This window comes from Mustelus asterias, chromosome 25 (assembly GCF_964213995.1).
Source record: "Mustelus asterias chromosome 25, sMusAst1.hap1.1, whole genome shotgun sequence".
In the NCBI taxonomy this organism is placed as follows: domain Eukaryota; kingdom Metazoa; phylum Chordata; class Chondrichthyes; order Carcharhiniformes; family Triakidae; genus Mustelus; species Mustelus asterias.
The window spans coordinates 9,807,712-9,826,622 of NC_135825.1; the positions used below are offsets into that span (position 1 = coordinate 9,807,712).

General features: G+C 45.5%; 1 protein-coding gene across 1 annotated transcript in view; it reads right to left on the reverse strand.

Annotated features, from left to right (window-relative positions):
• Positions 1-14,887, reverse strand: part of LOC144511793 (ras-related protein Rab-21-like) — a 28,556-nt gene extending 13,669 nt beyond the window's left edge. The window contains exons 1-3 of the mRNA XM_078242129.1: positions 14,474-14,887; positions 8,360-8,419; positions 1,433-1,540 (exon numbers count right to left, since the gene is read on the reverse strand). Of these exons, the coding sequence (XP_078098255.1) occupies positions 1,433-1,540; positions 8,360-8,419; positions 14,474-14,602 (297 nt within the window). The 5' untranslated portion in view covers positions 14,603-14,887. The remainder of the gene's footprint in view (positions 1-1,432; positions 1,541-8,359; positions 8,420-14,473) is intronic.
• Positions 14,888-18,911: the final 4,024 nt, after the last annotated feature.

Sequence of the window (18,911 nt, forward strand, 5' to 3'; positions counted from 1 at the left end):
TCTTTAACCAGAGTTTCACATTGGATTTACCGGTATCGACCTTGTATGTATGACTCTGGGATTTGGATTCCCCACATGTGGACATATAGCTTTCTCACATCCACACTGTCAAACACTTGCAAAGTTGTAATGACCCTTCATCACAGCGGGAATGTTAATATCCCAATTGTTAGGCTGGTATATTGGCAAACCCCTTCTGTATTGCTGCATGGAAAATCTCTGCTGTATTGCCATTGCATAGAATGCTTCATAAAATGAAGCGTTTTTGAAGGCTACTTGTGTTAATTTTCTTGCATATTAATAACTGAACAGTACACTTGCCTCTACATCAGAAGCTTGTAGGTACAAGACAAACTCCAGGAGAGCTGACATGCCGAGCATTATGCTAGCATGCTGGACGGGTACTGCATTCTCACATGCGTGTCACCATCTTTAAGGTGAGAGTTAATAATCTCCTGGTACAACTCAAGAGAATCATCCCAGGGACACCACCTTTAACCAGTGCCAACAGAGGAAATGCTCATTCGACTCAAGGTGCGAGAGATCTTGTTAGTGGCGTGGGATCTCATTGGCTGTTATATTTCCTTTTGCAACAACCATTGCACTAATTCATGCCCCCCACCCGCCCCCAACAAGAACAGGATGAGGCCATTCACCCCTTGAGCTCGTTCTATCATTCCGCTGCATCATGACTGAACCTCAACTCAATTTAGACTTCATTCCCAGTGCCTCAGCAAATAAAAATCTATTGATCTTTCTTCAGTTTTGAAACCTCAGTTTACCCAAAATCCACAGACTTTTGACAGGAGGCTGTTCTAAATCTCCATTATTTTAACAATGCAAATTGAAAGAGTTAGAGCGTATTTAATTTTCCAAGTCACACAATTATCTTGCCAAGTTTTCCTCTGGGGGTGGCGAGTGAATGAAAACAATTTGGTTGGAATTACATACGAAGGAAATTGAAAGACTTGTATTTATGTAGCCCTTTTTACTAGCCACCAGATGTCTCCATTTTTTCTCTCGCCAATTATTTTTTGAAGTGTTGTAATGTAGGCAGCCAATTTGCACACAGCAAGATCTCACAAACCACAACATGATAATGGCCAGATCATCTGTTTTGGCAAGTGTGGTGGGGTGTTTTACAACCAGTAGGACCAGGCCAACAGGGCCTCAGTAAGACCACACCTCCTGCAATGCAGCTCTCCCTCGATACTGCATTGGAGTGTCAACCTGGATTTTTCTGCTCAAGTCCTGGAGCAGAACTTGAAGCTGAAACCTCGCGACTCGAGTGCACTACTCACTGAGCCACAGATAAAAGATGGAAAACTGTGTTCACCCAACAGAAAACAGGGGGTATCCAGATGTACAGGATGAGAGTTATGGTTTTCATTTATCATTTATTCATTTTCATTCAGTATGGCAAGTAGCCCACCTTCTGGAATGAGTCTTCGTCGGTGATGTCATATACTAATATGGCACCATTTGAATCTCGATAGTAAATGGGGCCCAAGGCGTGAAAGCGTTCTTGTCCAGCCGTGTCCTGTACAGGGGAAAGAGAATTTCAGATTAAATTTTACAGCACAAGGAGCCAGTCAGCCCATCATGTCTGCACCAGCTCCTGAACAAGCTATCCAGCAAATCCTATTCTCCAGCCCCGTCTCCGTATCCCTCTGCATTCATCACTTTCAAATATGCATCCAACGCTCTTTCCAAACCTCCTCTGGAATTTGCCTCCACCCCCCTTTCCCAGGCAACCAATTCCAAATCCCAACAACTCTGAATAAAGAAGTTTCTCTTCATCTCACTCCTCATTAAATTGTGCCCCCCCCCCCCCCCCGCCCCGCCCCAGTCACTGACATACCAACTCATGAGAACAGAACATCCTTCTTCACCCTGACAAGATTTTCAGAATTTTGAACACCTCAATAAGGTCACCTCTTAATCTTCTCCGGTCAAAGGTGAATTTCTCTAATCTTTCCTCATTCATGGGATCATTCCAGTAAATCTAAACTCCTTTGGACTCTCTCTCTAGAGCTTTAACGTCTTTCAGTGCCCAGAACCGAACACAATAATCCAAATGTGGTCTGACCAATGATTTGTAGAGGTGTAGCATCACTTCCTTGCTTTTTATCCTCTATTTTTAAACCCAAAGGATCCCATAACCTTAACAACTGTTTCAACATGCCTGGCCACCTTCCGAGATGGATGCACTTGAACCCCAAGGTCCCTCTGTTCCTGCACTCCTCTCAGGGTTGGACCAGTGAGCATCTATTGTCTGCCCATGTTTCTGATACGAGGGAATACACAAGATCGCAAATCAAAATGTCAAGCTTTTGGAATTCACCCTGAAGCGAACAAAGCTGGAGTATTAACTAGTCTTGTCTCTATTTCCCCCACTGGAGAATCGTTCAAAGAAAATCAAACAGTTACTCAGAAAACCGACCTGTATTTACTGGACAAAGCAGCAGGATGATATTTCAAATGCTTTAAAAGATACAAGATTTGAAAAACAAATGAAACTGGATATTGCTAATCGTATGTCATTTTTCCTCTCTCAATTCCGGAATTCTCTTTTGCTGAGTTTAACATCCTTCTCTTCAAAAGACATGAATTAGCCCCCAAGACATGAACAACCCCCCACCACACAGGCCTAGATTAGTAAATGGAAAGCCGTGTCCTGGGTCCTCTCTCTCTCTCTATTCCCCAGTCATTTAAAATTTACTTATTAGTGTTACACGTAGGCTTACATTAACAATGCAATGAAGTTACTGTGAAAATCCCACGGTCGCCACACTCTGGTCACCTGTTTGGGTATACTGAGGGAGAATTTAGCATGGCCAATGCACCTAACCAGCACATCTTCCAGACTGTGGGAGGAAACCGGAGCACCCAGAGGAAATCCACGCAGACATGGGGAGAACACGTAGACTCCGCAGACAGACAGACACAGTCACCCAAGCCGGGAATCGAACCCCGGTCCCTGGCACTGTGAGGCAGCAGCGCTAAGTACCGTGCCGTGCCAATCCTATGATATTAGCAATGCACAGGAAATGTTACATCTCATCCAATTCCTTCCCTTTCTGTCTTGGTGGCCTACACTGTGTTATGGTAACCAGTAGGGAGCAGCTGCTGGTTAAAATCATTTGATCAGATCATCACAGAACTCAGCACCTTGTAAAACGTACTAAGTGGTGCTTTTAACTTAATCATGTACGGAATTAGCACCTTTAGAGATTTTTCACAGGAAGAAAAGAGCAAAGTCCAGCACAGGAACAGGCCCTTCGGCCCTCCCAAGCCTGCGCCGATCATGATGCCTGCCTAAACTAAAACCGTAAGCTCTGATGGAGTCCATATCTTGCCATTCCCAGCCTATTCATGTATTTGACTAGTTGCCCCTTAAATGCCGCCATCGTAACTGCTCCCACCACCACGCCGGGCAGCGCGTTCCAGACATAGTCCGGTAAGAGTGGCAAAGGAACTTCACTGGAGCATTCTGGGAGAAGTCGGCCCAGCAACACCTACCAAGTGGGAAACGGAAGAACCCCTCCAGCGATAAGAAGCTTCTGGAATGGTTAGCTCAAAAACTTCAACTCCCAGTTTGCCCCTCAGTTCAATTATTGTCTCAAGGTGACGCCGGAGCGAGGGGACTTCTCGCAAGCTGTACCCGGCATACCTTCTAATTCTATGCATCCAAAACTTTATTCTAACTCTTTTAAATGCACTAACAATGTTTTAATGTTTCCCTGCTGCTGTCAGACTTTTGAATGGACTTGCCTTGCATTAAGTTGATCTTTCTCTGCACCCTAGCTATGACCGTAACACTACAATCTGCACTCTCTCCTTTCCTTCTCTATGAATGGTATGCTTTGTCTGTATAGCACGGGGGTGGGGGGGGGGGGGGGGTGGCTACAAATCCAGGCCAAACTTTGGAGATACCTCGGAATCATAGAAACCCTACAGTGCAGGAGGTGGCCATTCAGCCCATCGAGTCTGCACCGACAACAATCCTACCCAGGCCCTATTCCCGTAACCCCACATATCAGCCCTGCTAATCCCTTTAACCTACACATCCTAAGAGGCAATTTAGCATGGCCAATGCACCTAACCCGCACGTCTTTGAACAGTGGGAGGAAACCGGTGGAGGAAACCCACACAGACACGGGGAGAATGTGCAAACTCCACATAGACAGTGACCCAAGCCGGGAATCAAACCCAGGTCCCTGGAGCTGTGAGGCAACAGTGCTGACCACTGTGCCGCCCCACCTCTTGGGAGCTTTTGAAGATCTCCTCAAGAATTCCACCCATTATTGGAGTAGTTCCTGGTTAGTATCCCCTCCTGTCACACGGGGGAACACGGTTCAATTCCCTGACAGGGAGCTGAGACTTTGTTCAGAGTTGGTCCAGAAGTCGAGGTGTGCTGTTTTGGGGGTGGCACAGTGGTTACTGCCTTGATGCTGGGGTTCAATTCTAGCCTTGGGTGACTGTGTGGAATTTGCACGTTCTCCCCATGTCTGCGTGGGTTTCCTCCCACACAAAAATGTATAGGTTAGGTGTATTTGCCGTGCTAAATTGGCCCTTAGTGTAGATTAGGGGGATTAGTGGGGTAAATGCATGGGGTTAGGAATAGGGCTGGGGTTGGCTTGTGTAAGATGCTCTGTTGGAGAGTCGGTACAGACTTGATGGGCCAAATTCCCTCCTTCCCCACTGTAGGGATTCTATGGATTACCTACTAGCTGAGAGCAAAACCAGGCATCATGAGAGATGGACTGGCCATTTCCAGCTGCCTTCAACATCAATCCAAATTGGCTCAGAGGACCTCTTTACTAGAGCATGTTTAGGCTTCTCCATTGTGGCAAGTCACCCTGTCACATCACTATGGATACAAACTCCTGGCCCTCATTATAAAAAGTGGTCACATCCATGGCTATTTGAACAAAGACAAGGCATGTTGGCTGGCCAAGTACTGTAAGAAGTCTCACAACACCAGGTTAAAGTCTAACAGGTTTATTTGGTAGCAAAAGCCACGATTATTTTGTAAATTGAGTTTGTGTCTTTATATGCCCCGTTTGTGAACAGAACTCCCACTCACCTGATGAAGGGGCAGCGCTCCGAAAGCGAGCGGCTTTTGCTACCAAATAAACCTGTTGGACTTTAACCTGGTGTGAGACTTCTTACTGTGTTTACCCCAGTCCAAAGCCAGCATCTCCACATCATGGCCAAGTACCCCCAGACTTACCACCACCACCCCAACCCCACAACGGTTTAAACATTACATACATCGCTTCAACAACCTGTCCTGGTCCCTCCACACCGACACCATAGTTAGGAAAGCCCACAAATGCCTCTATTGTCTCAGGAGGCTAAGGAAAGTTGGCATGCTGGCAAGACTCTCACCAACTTTACAGATGCACCACAGAGAGCATTCTATCCAGTTGTATCACAGCTTGGTATGGCTTCCATTCTGTCCAAAACCGCAAGCAACTACAAACAGTCATGAACGAAGCCCAGTCCATCACTCAAACCAGCCTCCCATCCATTGACTGTCTACACTTCCCACTGCCTCGGAAAAGCAGCCAGCATAATCAAGGATCCCACGCACCCCGGACATTCTCTCTTCCAATTTCTTCCATCAGGAAAAAGATACAAAAAGGTGGAGGACATGTACCAACCAACTCAAGAATAGCTTCTTCCCTGCTGCCATCAGACTTTTGAATGTACCTACCTCGTATTAAGCTGATCTTTCTCTACACCCTAGCTATGACTGTAACACTACTTTATGTACCCTTCCCTTCTCTATGAACAGTATGCTTTGTCTGTATAGCGTGCAGGAAAAAAATATTTTTCACTGTATGCCAAGACATGTGACAATACTAAATCAAATCATCAGAGTATTTCCCCTGGGAATTTGACCCCCTTTTAAAACAGGCTGAGATCATAATTTCAAAACGGATTTTGAGTACGAGTTGGTGGAAAGGGGTTATTGCCCAAACGCAGCTTGCACAAATGGATCCCATTCCAATTACAACAGTGGACACGTCTCCTGATCTCAGCCATGATGTGGAGATGCCGGAGTTGGACTGGGGTGGGCACGGTAAGAAGTCTCACAACACCAGGTTAAAGTCCAACAGGTTTAAAAATTTATTTATTTGTCACAAGTAGGCTTACATTCACGAAGTAATGAGTGAAAATCCTCTAGTCGCCACACTCCAGTGCCTATTTGGGTACACTGAGGGAGAATTTAGCATGGCTAATGCACCGAACCAACACATCTTTGGACTGTAGGAGAAAACTGGAGCACCTGAGGAAACCCACGCAGACAATGTGCAAACTCCACACAGATAGTGACCCGAGCCGGGAATCCCAACCGGGGTCTCTGTGAGGCAGCAGTGCTAACCACTTATTTGGAATCACGAGCTTTCGGAGCACTGCTCCTTCATCAGGTGAGTGGAGAGGTAGGTTTCACAAACACGACATATATAGGCCAAGACACAATTGCAAGATAACGGTTAGAATGCACGTCTTTACAGGTAGTCAAGTCCTTACATCCCAGCTGTAATCTGATCTCAGCATTTACACAGCCCACTGGCACAGCCTCTCGTCGACTGACTGCTGGATCCATCACAGGGGCTGGAATTCAGTCAAGCTCTCGTGACCACTGACACCAGCACAATCTATACTGGCTGCTGGTCAGGTAGAAAGGCGAGCTTTGGCAATGAGAGTTCAATGCCGTTGAGATACTTCCAGCAAGCTAGAAGGGGCAATGAAAAAAAAAACTGATTACAGCATCTTCTACTTCAGCCAGATTCAACTGAAGTCAGACTGCAAAACAGTTTCGGATCAGATTTTTGCCATTATTGAAACCCACCCAAGTTATAATTTTCTGCTCACACAAACAGAAAATCTCAGCAGGTCTAACAGCATTGGTGGAGAGAGAATAGAGCCAACGTTTCGAGTCTAGATGGCTCTTTGTCAGAGTTATCTGCTGCTTTATTAACATTCCACTCAAGCTTCAATGCAAATTGCTTAAATCAGAGGACTGTCACCAGCCTGGGAATTTTTCAATGGTCCTTGTATCGCAACATGTAAAATATTCATCAGTTTACAGCTAGTTCACTCTACTTGAATGATCCAATCCATTATATTCATTCACAGGGTCATTGACTAGGCCATATTTAAAGTGTATTTATTAGCCATGCTAAATTCTCCCTCAGTGTACCCGAATAGGCACCGGAGTGTGGCTTACATTAACACTAATGAAGTTACTGTGGAAATCCCCCTAGTCGCCACAGTCCAGCACCTGTTCGGGTACACGGAGGGAGAAATTAGCATGACAAATGCACCTAACCAGCATGTCTTCCGGACCGTGGGAGGAAACCCACACAGACAAGGGGAGAACGTGCAAACTCCACACAGTGACCCAAGCCAGTAATCGAACCTGGGTCCCTGGCGGTATGAGGCGGCCTTGCTAACCATTGTGCCACCCATAACCAACTGCCTTGGAGTAGGTGATGGGGATCTGACTCCTTGATCCATTGCAGTCCATTTGGAATATTCACCCATGGTACTACTGAAGGGATCCCAGGATTTTGACCCAGTGACAGTGAAGGAATGGCAATATAACTCCAAGTCAGGATAGTGCGCAATCCGGAGGGGAACTTGCAGATGGTGGTGTTCCCAAACATCAGCTTCCCTCATTCCTCAGGTTTGAAAGGTGCTTTCAAAAAAAGAGTTTTATCCAATGGAACCTAACACTCTGAAGCAACACCCAGTACTACCCTACTGGGAAAAATAGAATCAGATCAGTGCCTGTACTGCCCAATGTATTTGTAACCCATGGTACTAACCATTCAGCTCCACAACAATATTAAATTTATTAGTGTCACAAGTAGGCTTATATTAACACTGAAATGAAGTTACTGTGAAAATCCCCTAGTCGCCACACTCCCGCACCTGTTCAGGTACACTGAGGGAGAATTTAGCATGGCCAATGCACCCTAACCAGCACGTCTTTCAGACTGAGGATAACCAGAGCACCTGGAGGAAACCCACACAGACACAGGGAGAACGTGCAGACGCCGCATAGACAGTGACCCAAACCGGGAATTGAACCTGGGTCCCTAGCGCTGACGCAGCAGTGCTAACCACTGTGCCACCGTGAAGATATTGAAACAGCAGTTTAACAATGGCAATGTACAGGGACCGTCCACAGCTTCAGTGAGCCGCAGTCATCTCATACTGGTGCATTCAGACTTGTCACAGTCACAGGTTGTACAAATGTTATGAACATCCTATTACCATTCCAAAGAACAGAGCAATCAACACCAGTGAAAATGCCTCACAGAGAGAGAGAGTTACTCACCCATATCGCAAGATTCACCCGCTTCCCACTGATGTTCAATTTCTTTGTCAAGAAAGAAGCCTAAAAAAGAGAAAAAAATTTAAACAGTTGAGTCACACCAGCCCAAATGCCGGAAAGCTAATATCTGGCTTCCTTTCTATTAACAAAAAACGCACACAAAACCTCAATTGTGTTTAATTGTCACAACTGCAATGAAATTACTGAAAAATCCCCTAGTCGCCACGCTCCAGCACCTGTTCGGGTACACGGAGGGAAAATTTAGCACGGCCAATGCACCCAAGCAACATGCCTTTTGGACTGTGGGAGGAAACCAGAGCACCCAGGGGAAACTCACGCAGACACGGGGAGAACGTGCAGACCCCGCACAGACAGTGACCCAAGCCGGGAATCAAACCCAGGTCCCTGGCGCTGTGAGACAGCAGTGCTAACCACTGTGCCATCTGACCAATGACCAGCTGACATGAAAAATGTGATTCTTACTTCATAGACGTACCCCCCGCCCCTCCAAATGAAGTCAAGAGAATCGATTCACTATTTTAAAATTGCCCACAATCTTTTGTGTCACCAGAATTTTAAACAAATTATGGCATGCCCAGTTATAAATAACATTTGGGGAGCAGCGTGAAGCCAAGTTAACGGAAGGACATATACATCTGGGTTTAGAAACTGGGCCAAAGCTCACTGGAAGGAAGGGTGAATCAAAGGGAAAAGGTTCAAAAGGTCCAGGTATCCAGAGAGTAAGGAACTGGAGAATCCTCAGGAGTGCTTCATTCAACTAGAATGTGGGAGTTACCAAAAACAAATTGGGGACAAGATCTTGGTTTGAGATAACTAAACAAAAATCAGCCAATAGGAACAAAGATTGGATCACAAGGGATTTCTCCATTAGCTTTTGTCCACGAGGCTTCATTGCAAATAACACACCGAGTATCCAAGATCCACCACTTCCTAACGACAGATCACATCCAAAAAACGTGAAGCAGTCTCTCTCCCTCAGGCACATCTTACTATTTCATTCATGGGATGCACATCATTGTCAAGGCCAACATTTATTATCCGTGCCTTGCTCCCAGAGTTTCTGTCCATCCCTCACACACAAACGACTATTTATTGTACCCCTGAAGCACGTTGGAATGTTATGTTAAAAGGAGCTCTCTAAACAAAACTTTTTGTTGCGGCATTGCATAGGCTCTTTTCTCTGGGAGAGAGAAGGCTTGGGGGGGGGGGGAATGACCTGATTAAAAAGGGTTAGATAGGACACTCAAAAATGGTGACGCTTACACTGGTGACTGGGACAAATGCGAAGGGCCATAAACAGTGTACACTAAGCTGTGCGGCAATCAGGAAATTCACACCCACACCAAGTTGGCGCCTTTGAAATTAATGTGCCCTACAAAGAAGAATTTAAATGGCCCATACACAACAAAACAAAGGAGGGGGCACTGGCCATCAGTACATGATCTCATCACAAACGGCAACTCAGGAGCAAGTTCTCCACCTAAAGAATGACTAGAATGTGGACATGACGGTGGCACAGTAGTTAGCATTGCTGCCTCACAGGGCCAGGGACCTGGGTGAATTCAATTCTGGCCTCGGGTGACTGTATGGAGTGTGCACATTTTCCCCATGTCTGCGTGGGTTTCCTCAGGGTGCTCCAGTTTCCTCCCACACTCCAAAGGTTTGCAGGTTAGGTGGATTGGCCACAGTAAATTGCCCCTTAGGTGTCCCATGATGTGCATATTAGACGGATTAGCCATGATAAATGTGTGGGGTTACAGGGATAGGGCAGACAGAAGGCCTGGGTAAGATACTTTAACGTTTATTTATTAGTCACAAGTAGGCTTACATTAACACTGCACTGAAGTGATTGTGAAAAGCCCATTGTCACCACACTCCAGCGCCTGTTCGGGTACACCGAGGGAGAATTTAGCATGGCCAATGCACTTAACCAACAGGTCTTTCAGACTTGGGAGGAAACCGGAGCACCCGGAGGATACGCACGCAGACACGGGGAGAACGTGTTGACTCTGCACAGACAGTGACCCAAGCTGGGAATCGAACCCGGGTCCCTGGTGCTGTGAGGCAACAGTGCAAACCACTGTGCCACCATACTTTGAGAGCAGTTGGTGGAGACTCAATGGGCTGAATGGCCTCTTCTGCACTGTAAGGATTCTGTGATTCTACGACTCCCACAAGGACATAACTTTAGGTGAATGGCATCAATACCATGATGGAAAAGTAGATTAACATGAAGGAAAAAGGAATAGCAGGATATGTTGATAAAGGATTGGTGAACAGGGGTGGGAGGAGACCGGGAGTATAAACAGGAGCATGGACCCAATGACCGGTTGCTGTGCTGCAAATTTAATATGATTGTGAATGTCAAATGAATATTATGGTGCATTAGTTACATCAGGGGTGTCATGTATGTCACTCTGCTAACAAGCTAATTACTGCTTTCTCCCAAGGATTATTTCTGCTGCACGTTTTAGACAGGACCCGAATATGCTGCTTACTGGACCTGGATGGAAGAAACTCAGTATAAATTACCAGGAACAGAACACTCTTCCCCAAACCCATGGGAAGTAGAAACAACTTTGCCACACATCTCTTTCACTACCCCCGAGACACCATTCCATTCTCTCAAATAGTGCTGTACCATACATTCCTTCTCTGGGGGAAAGGGGGGGGGGGCCTTGCATTTCGACAACTTGCATTTGTATAGCACCTTTCACATGAAGTGCTCTTCGAAGTGCAGTTGTTGTAGTCAAGACGTACTACCAACCGAACCATGGCTAACACCTTGCTTTCCATTTCATTGGTAACACAGGAATTCTACTGCAGCCGGAGACCAAGCAGCCTCTAATATAGATTGGTATCAAGCCCATTTTACTGATCACTTCATTTCCTTCACCCATCAAATCCAAATCCGTCCAAGACAATCCAACAACTCACTGGTTTGAAACAAGCTGATATTCCTTAAATAAGCTTCTGTCAAAGTTGTTGGGACCATCATACATGCACTCCAACATAACTGGCTGCATAAAAAGTGGTACGTGGTCTACTTTCAAACCTTCATTGGAGCTGGTGTCATCCCATTTCCTTTGATACTACACAAGTCCCAAACTTAACTCTGTACTGGTCAACTTACACAGGACATGGGGGAGGAATTTTTCTGTCTTGCCTGCCATGGGAATCGTAGCAGGTTGGGGGGGGGGGGGGGGTGTGGGGGGGGGTGGAGGGTGGACCATGCAAAGGTCCGTTTGACCTCGGGCAGGATTTTCTGGTTTTGGGGCGAGTGCGGCTGAACAATCCCACCCATGGTATCTGTCACTGCATCTCTGACATCCGAGAAAATTTGTGATAGATTTCTGTCCTGCCTAATCAAAACACTACTCCATCCACAAGGAATTTGGAGACTGATGATGAACAGGAAAACAAGGCCTCAAAGTTAGGAATAGGTCAGTGACATAACTACATGCTCTTTAAACATGGCCTCCAATCACGTTACATGCTATCTGGAACCATAGAAATGTTACCACACAGAAGGCAGCTATTCAGCCCATCCAGTCTGTACTAGCCAAACATTAAAACCTAGGCGCCCATTCTAATCCCACTTTCCAGTGGCCGCCCTTGCAAATTGCAGCACCCAATGCTTCCAGATATCTTTCCAGGCAAGGCAAATATCAGTTTATGGGAAGATGATGGCCTAATGGTATTATTGCTATTCTTGCTATTCTATTAGCCCAGAAACTCAGTTAATGTTCTAGTGACCCGGATTTGAATCCCACCATGGCATAGGATGGAATTTGAATCCAAATAAAAAAATATCTGGAATTAAGAATCTACTGATGACCATGAAACCATTGTCGGAAAAACCCATCTGGTTCACTAATGTCCTTTAGGGAAGGAGATCTACCGCCCTTACCCGGTCTGGCCTACATGTGACTCCAGAGCCACAGCAATGTGGTTGACTCTCAACTGCCCTCAGGCAACTAGGGATGGGCAATAAATGCTGGCCCAGCCAGCGACACCCATGTCCCACGAATGATTTGAAAAAGTTTGGAAGGGCAGTCATGTTGGACCCGAAACTGAATTCTGCTTCTCTCTCCACAGATGTTGCCTGACCCGTGAATTTTCTTTTCCTCCCCCCCAAAGTGCTGTTTTTATTTCTGCCCCATTCTTAAAGTTACAAAGTTAGTGCTCAGAGTAAGCCGACAAATCCATTCCTCGCTTGCTCCAAAAACCGAAATCAAAAACTGATTCATGGTCCCCACAAGGGAGACAAACAAGATGAGGCATTGCAAACCCATCTTGGGCTGGTTCTTAGCCAAAAGACTGGGAAGGATGCACTTGCATGGAAGCTCACTCCCCCCCCCCCCCCATCCAGACTAACCGCCCAAACCCTCTGGATGCTGCAATGTTTTGATACTTGATGCACATCCTTGAGCCTGATGCATCAGCAATTTCAAAGGCTTTTTATGTTAAGAGATTAAATATCCCACTTCCAACAGGATCTGTTCATTCAGCACAGGTTTAATTCCTTAGCAAATTACAACAACATCCATCACAGAAAACATCTCACAGAATACTAGAGTGCAAAAGAGGCCCTTCAGCCCATCGAGTCTGCACCAACACATGAAATGTTCTGACCTGCCACCTAATCCCAATTGCCAGCACTTGGTCCATAGCCTTGAACGTTATGGCGTGCCAAGTACTCATCCAGGTACTTTTTAAAAGGATGTGAGGTATCCCACCTCCACCACCCTCCCAGGCAGCACATTCCAGACCGTCACCACCCTCTGGGTAAAAAAGCTTTTCCTCAAATCCCCCCCTACACCTCACTTTTAACTCGTCTCCCCCCTCGTAACCGACCCTTCATTGTGGACAAATTCACCCCGTCAGTTCCGAAACTGAAACCTCAAACTTCCCTGGGCAAGGATTGCCCCTTGGATCATGTGTACAAGACACAAAACCAATGACAGACACTCTTACCCACAGTCCTGAGCATGGGAGAAACTGCTGCATTAAAACCACCAACTTTGACCGAAATAAAACAATTAGACTTGAGAAGCCTTCTGTCTCAAATCAAATTTCTTACAAACTAATAGAAATAAAACAAGATAACTGAATTAATGGGATAAACAGACCAAAATAGATGCAATTACATTAATTTAGTTATGAACGGCTCAGTTTTGCTAATGTTCGTTCAGGATTATAAATCTTTTCTATCATAAACAATATATTTATATAACATTTTAATGCAATTCCAGACATTTTAATATAATTCCAGTTACATTAACAATGGGCGTTACTGCAAGTTCTTTGCTGGACTTCTCAAAATTGGGTAGAGAGCTTGAGAGATTTACAAGTTCCAAACAGACCTTTCGGGCACAAGCGGGATACAGCATAGGCACAAACTCAGGGTCTCTCTGGCAGTTCAGAGCAGGCAGCCTAGTAATAACTTCCCGGCTGGCGGGAGAAAGCCCCTCACATCAATGCACACAACCTCCACGATTGCGAATTGTCAATGTTGACATGTCACATCGGAATGGACAGAACAAATAAACTAAGTGACAAGAGAGAAATCCGTTATCCGTGCCCCTCCCGGTGTCAAAGCCCGAGAGCAGTCAATATAAAATCAGCTGCTTTAAGTAATGTGTGCCATTTGGCAATGAGCTGACACTGTGGGAACCAGCCAGTCTACAGGTATCCTCTCCACAAATAAAAACACAAGGTTCAGAAATATTTCCGATAAGAATAAGACCTGTTGTTAAAAGTTCCCTCAAAATAAGAGACAATCACTTCTGCAACCTAAATCAGAAAGATAAATTAAAACAATTTACAAATAAGATTGGTTTGTTTGGGGGGGAAAAAAAAACAGAAATACTGTAAATTATTCCCAAGTGCTACCCAGAAAAAAGGACACGTTTTTAAAATTATAATTAAATCTTGTCATTGTCAGACGCGACAATGTATCAAGGTAACAGTATCCAATTATGTATCGAGGCAACGGTATGTAATTGATCAATGTATCGAGGCAACAGTATCCAATTATCAATGTATCGAGTATCAGGACACTGGCCTTTGTAACTTACAAGAGAGCCCACTCACCTGTAAGGTGGTGATATGCTTGTCGCTAAACTTGTTCTCACAATATCTCAACACCAGGGAGGTCTTGCCCACACATCCTTCCCCCAGTAGCACTACTTTGAAGCAGTAACTGGTAGTAGCTGCCGCCATACTAGCAGGAGAAACGCTGGCTTTGCAGAAGGAAGTCTCATCAGAACAAGGGGAGGGATTCAGGGTGGTTTTTTAAATTATTATTTTCTGTTGACGCTGCAGTCCACACCGCCCCACCAGTTTGTCCTTTGGTTTCCCTCTCAGCTGGCGTTAAGCAAATTGCGACAGAACATTTTAAGATGGCGCTTTCCTTTTTTTTCTCTCACCAGCCCAGGGAGGGATCAGCTGATGTGCAGAGAGGGCAATAAATGCGGCAGTACCACACCCCCCTCTCTCTCCAGCTCTGACAGTCCCTATCACATGGGGCAGGGAGGGGGAGGAGACAGAAACTCAGCTGGGAAAGCGTCCTCCTTATTCCCACACAGGCATTTACTCAGCAGCTTCACACACAGCTTATATCCCCAGATTGGTAGACTAACTGAATGATTCAAATCCCACCAGAAAAAAAAAATCTGGATGATTCTGAAACTTGCAAATTGCCATAAAAGCCCATCTGCTTTATCAGCCGTCCTTTAGGAGGGGAAAATCTGGTCTGGTCTCCAGACCCGTAGCAATGTGGTTAACTCCTAGCTGCCTCTGTAATGAGCTATTGATTCCAATAGCTTACCAACGCCTTCTCAATAAAAGCTTCATAGGGTTGAGCAATAAATGCTACTAGCCACATGCAGATGAATCAAGACATTAATTAGAATGGTGAATAAAGCTCATCTAGTTTTTAACTTTTACAATCCCATCGCTGCTTTTGGAATCACCCAAAGTGAATGGAGGCCATTCGGCCCATTGTGCCTATGTGGATTCTTGGAATCCAATCAGTTCCACTCCTCTGTAATTAACTCCCACTTCAGATATTAATCCAATCCCCTTTCAGAAATTCCTGTTCAATCTGTTTCCACCACCCTACCAGGCAACACATTCCGTATCAGGGGAGTTTCACAGTAACTTCATTGCAGTGTTAATGTAAGCCTTGCTTGTGACTAATAAATAAGCTTTATCGTGGCAATTTGCTTCTGGTGAGCTCCGTGGTATTGGTTCGAGTTTATTGGGGTGGCCAGCACCACCAGCTAAGTTTTAAATTTCAGTTTATTTGTTAGTGTTACAAGTAGGCTTCTGTTAACACTGCAATGAAGTTACTGTGAAAATCCCCTAGTCGTCACACTCCGGCACCTGTTCGGGTACACTAAGGGAGAATTTAGCATTGCCAATCCACGTAACCAGTGCATCTTTCAGAGCATGAGAGGAAACCCATGCAGACACGGGGAGAATGTGCAGACTCCGCACAGACAGTGACCCAAGCCGGGAATCGAACCAGGGTCCCTGGCGCTGTGAGGTAGCAGTGCTAACCCACTGTGTGGCCCACATGGTGCCCTATGTTGGGAAGGCTGCTCACACAGATGGGGATATGCCTATCATTGTGGCAGGTATGTAGACGGAGTGGGAGTGTGGCATCATTGGAATATGTTGAGGCTGAGGTAGAGTACCTGGATGTTTTGCCTGAGCTCTGAGTGTCGATGGCTGCCTATGGGTACAGTATATTGAGAATGCTGAGAGGTTAATGGTACATTCGGCACAAGGTCATTCGATGGTGGATTCACTGAAGTTGCCCACTTGTGTGAAGTCATTACTTTCTTGTGGAACTGCGTACAGGTCCTTGGGGCCAGATTCAGTTCATTTACCTCCCTGATCACCTGCACTTACTCCCCTTATAGGCATTCCTTGAGGGGCCCCTCCTCCGCCCCCCCCCCCGCAACTCCCTTGGAAACATGCTCTCTCACACTCAGTCCACCTCCACTTCTGAGACCTCCAGTGCTACATTGATGAATCTAGCAGCCCCTTCTCTTTCCCCTACTGTTTCACTTTTGCAGTTCCTGCGTGCAACCAATGCCAGCAGAAGCTCCTTTCCATTGAATATGGCTTCCATTTTAAAGGGACAGACTGACTTTAAGAGGAGCAGGCTGGTTGAATCACATGGAAAAAAGTTGTTCCTCATGTCACCTTCGATTCTTTTGCCAATCACTTTAATTATCTGTGCCCCTTGTTCCTTTACGGTTCCACCAATGGGAATATTTTCTCTTTATCAAAACCTGTCCAGATTTTGAATGTCTCTGTTGAATCTACTCTTAACCTTCTTACCTCAAAGGAGAAACACACTCGCTTTTCCTTGTCATTGAAGGCCCTCATCCCTAGAAACATTCTCATAAATCTTTCCTGCACTCTTGTCTTCCTAAAGAACTTCCTACCATGTCTGCGTGGGTTTCCTCCGGGTGCCCCAGTTTCCTCCCACAGTCCAAAGATATGCGGGTTAGGTTGATTGGCCATGCCAAATTGACCCACAGTGTCAGGGGGATTAGTAGGGTAAATGTGTGGGGTTACAGGAATAGGACCTGGGTGGGATTGTGGTCGGTACTGACTCAATGGGCTGAATGGCCTCCTTCTGTACTGTAGGGATTCTATGATGAACAGTGCCCAGAGCTGGCTACTCAATGCTCCTATTGAGGACAAATCAATGTTTTACACAGATTCACTAAAGCTTCCTTGTTATTGTACGCTACACCTCTGTTTATAAGTCATCAGAGCACTATGCCTTTTTACCCAATTTCTCACCCTGTCCTGACAGCGTCTGTGGAGAGAGAATAGAGCCAAAGTTTTGACTCAGGATAACCCTTCATCAGAGCTACGAAGGGTCATCATGACGCAAAATGTTGGCCCTATTCATTCCACAGATGCTGTCAGAGCTGCTGAGATTTTCCAGCATTTTCTGTTTTTGTTTCAGATTCCAGCATCCATGGTATTTTGCCTTTATCCCATCCTGTCACCTTCAACAGTTTGTACACATAAACCCATCTCTGTCCCTTCATTCTCTTTAGAATTGTACACTGAGATTTATATTGCCTCTCCTTGTTCTTCCTAGCAGAATGGAACACTTTGCATTTCTCTATTTTAAATTGCATCTCCCATACATTCACAGTGGCACAGTGGTTAGCACTGCTGCCTCACAGCACCAGGGACCCAGGTTCAATTCCCGGCTTGGGTCACTGTCTGTGTGGAGTTTGTACGTTCTCCCCGTGTCTGCCTGGGTTCCCTCCGGGTGCTCCGGTTTCCTCCCACAATCCGAAAGACGAGCTGGGTAGGTGCATTGGCCATGCTAAATTCTCCCTCACTGTCCCCGAACAGGGGCTTGTGGAGTGTGGCAAATAGGGGATTTTCACAGTAACTTCATTGCAGTGTTGATGTAAGCCTACTTGTGACAAATAAATAAACTTTATTTATAAATAAACCATTCCACTAGTTTATGTCCTTCTGAAGACTACCACTATCCTCCTCACAGTTCACTATATTTCCAAGTTTTGTGTCATTTGAAAATTAAAACCAAGTCAAAGTCATTAATATAGATCACAAAAACAGTGATCTTAATTTTGACCTTTTGGCATGTGGTTGTCCAGGGCAGAAGAAGTGTCTTAAAGTTCCTGCGTGGAACAGGATGTGCATTCCATAGAACTGAGGCACTCTACCATGTTTCCATTCCTTAGACAATTAACTTACTTAACAGAAATAAACTTAAATCTTGAAAAGTCATTGACCCGGCACTGGAAGTTAGAAGAAAAGAATAAAAACAACATCTCCTTCCCTTTTCATTCTGAATTCCCACTTGCATCATATTCCCAACTTTAACACTCTGTTAATGATAAGACCATAAAATATAGGAGCAGAATTAGGCCCATCAAGTCTGCTCCACCATTCAATCATGGCTGATATGATTTTCATCTCCATTCTCCTGCCTTCTCCCCGTAACCCTTGATCCCCTTATTGATCAAGAACCTATCTACCTCTGTCTTAAAGACACTCAATCGACCTGGCCTCCACAGCCCTCTGAGGTAATGAGTTCCACAGATTTACCACCCTTTGGCTGACGAAATTCCTCCTCATCTCAGTTCTAAAGGACCGTCCCTTCACTCTGAGGTTGTGCCCTCGAGTTCTAGTCTCTCCCACTCGTGGAAACATCCTCTCCACATGCACTCTATCTAGGCCTCTCTGTAAGTTTCAGTAAGATCCCCCCTCATCCTTCTAAACTCCATCGAGTATAGACCCAGACACCTCAAACGCCCCTCATATGACAAACCCTTCTTTCCTGGGACCCTCTCTGGACCCCCTCCAAGGCCAGCACTTCCTTCCTTAGGTATGGGGCCCAAAACTGCTCACAATATTCTAAATGGGGGATACAGTAGTTTCTGAAATCACTTTGAGACAATGCCATGCATACCCAAGATCAGGTCATTAATATATCTCCAAAAGTGGTCCTAATAGTGACCCC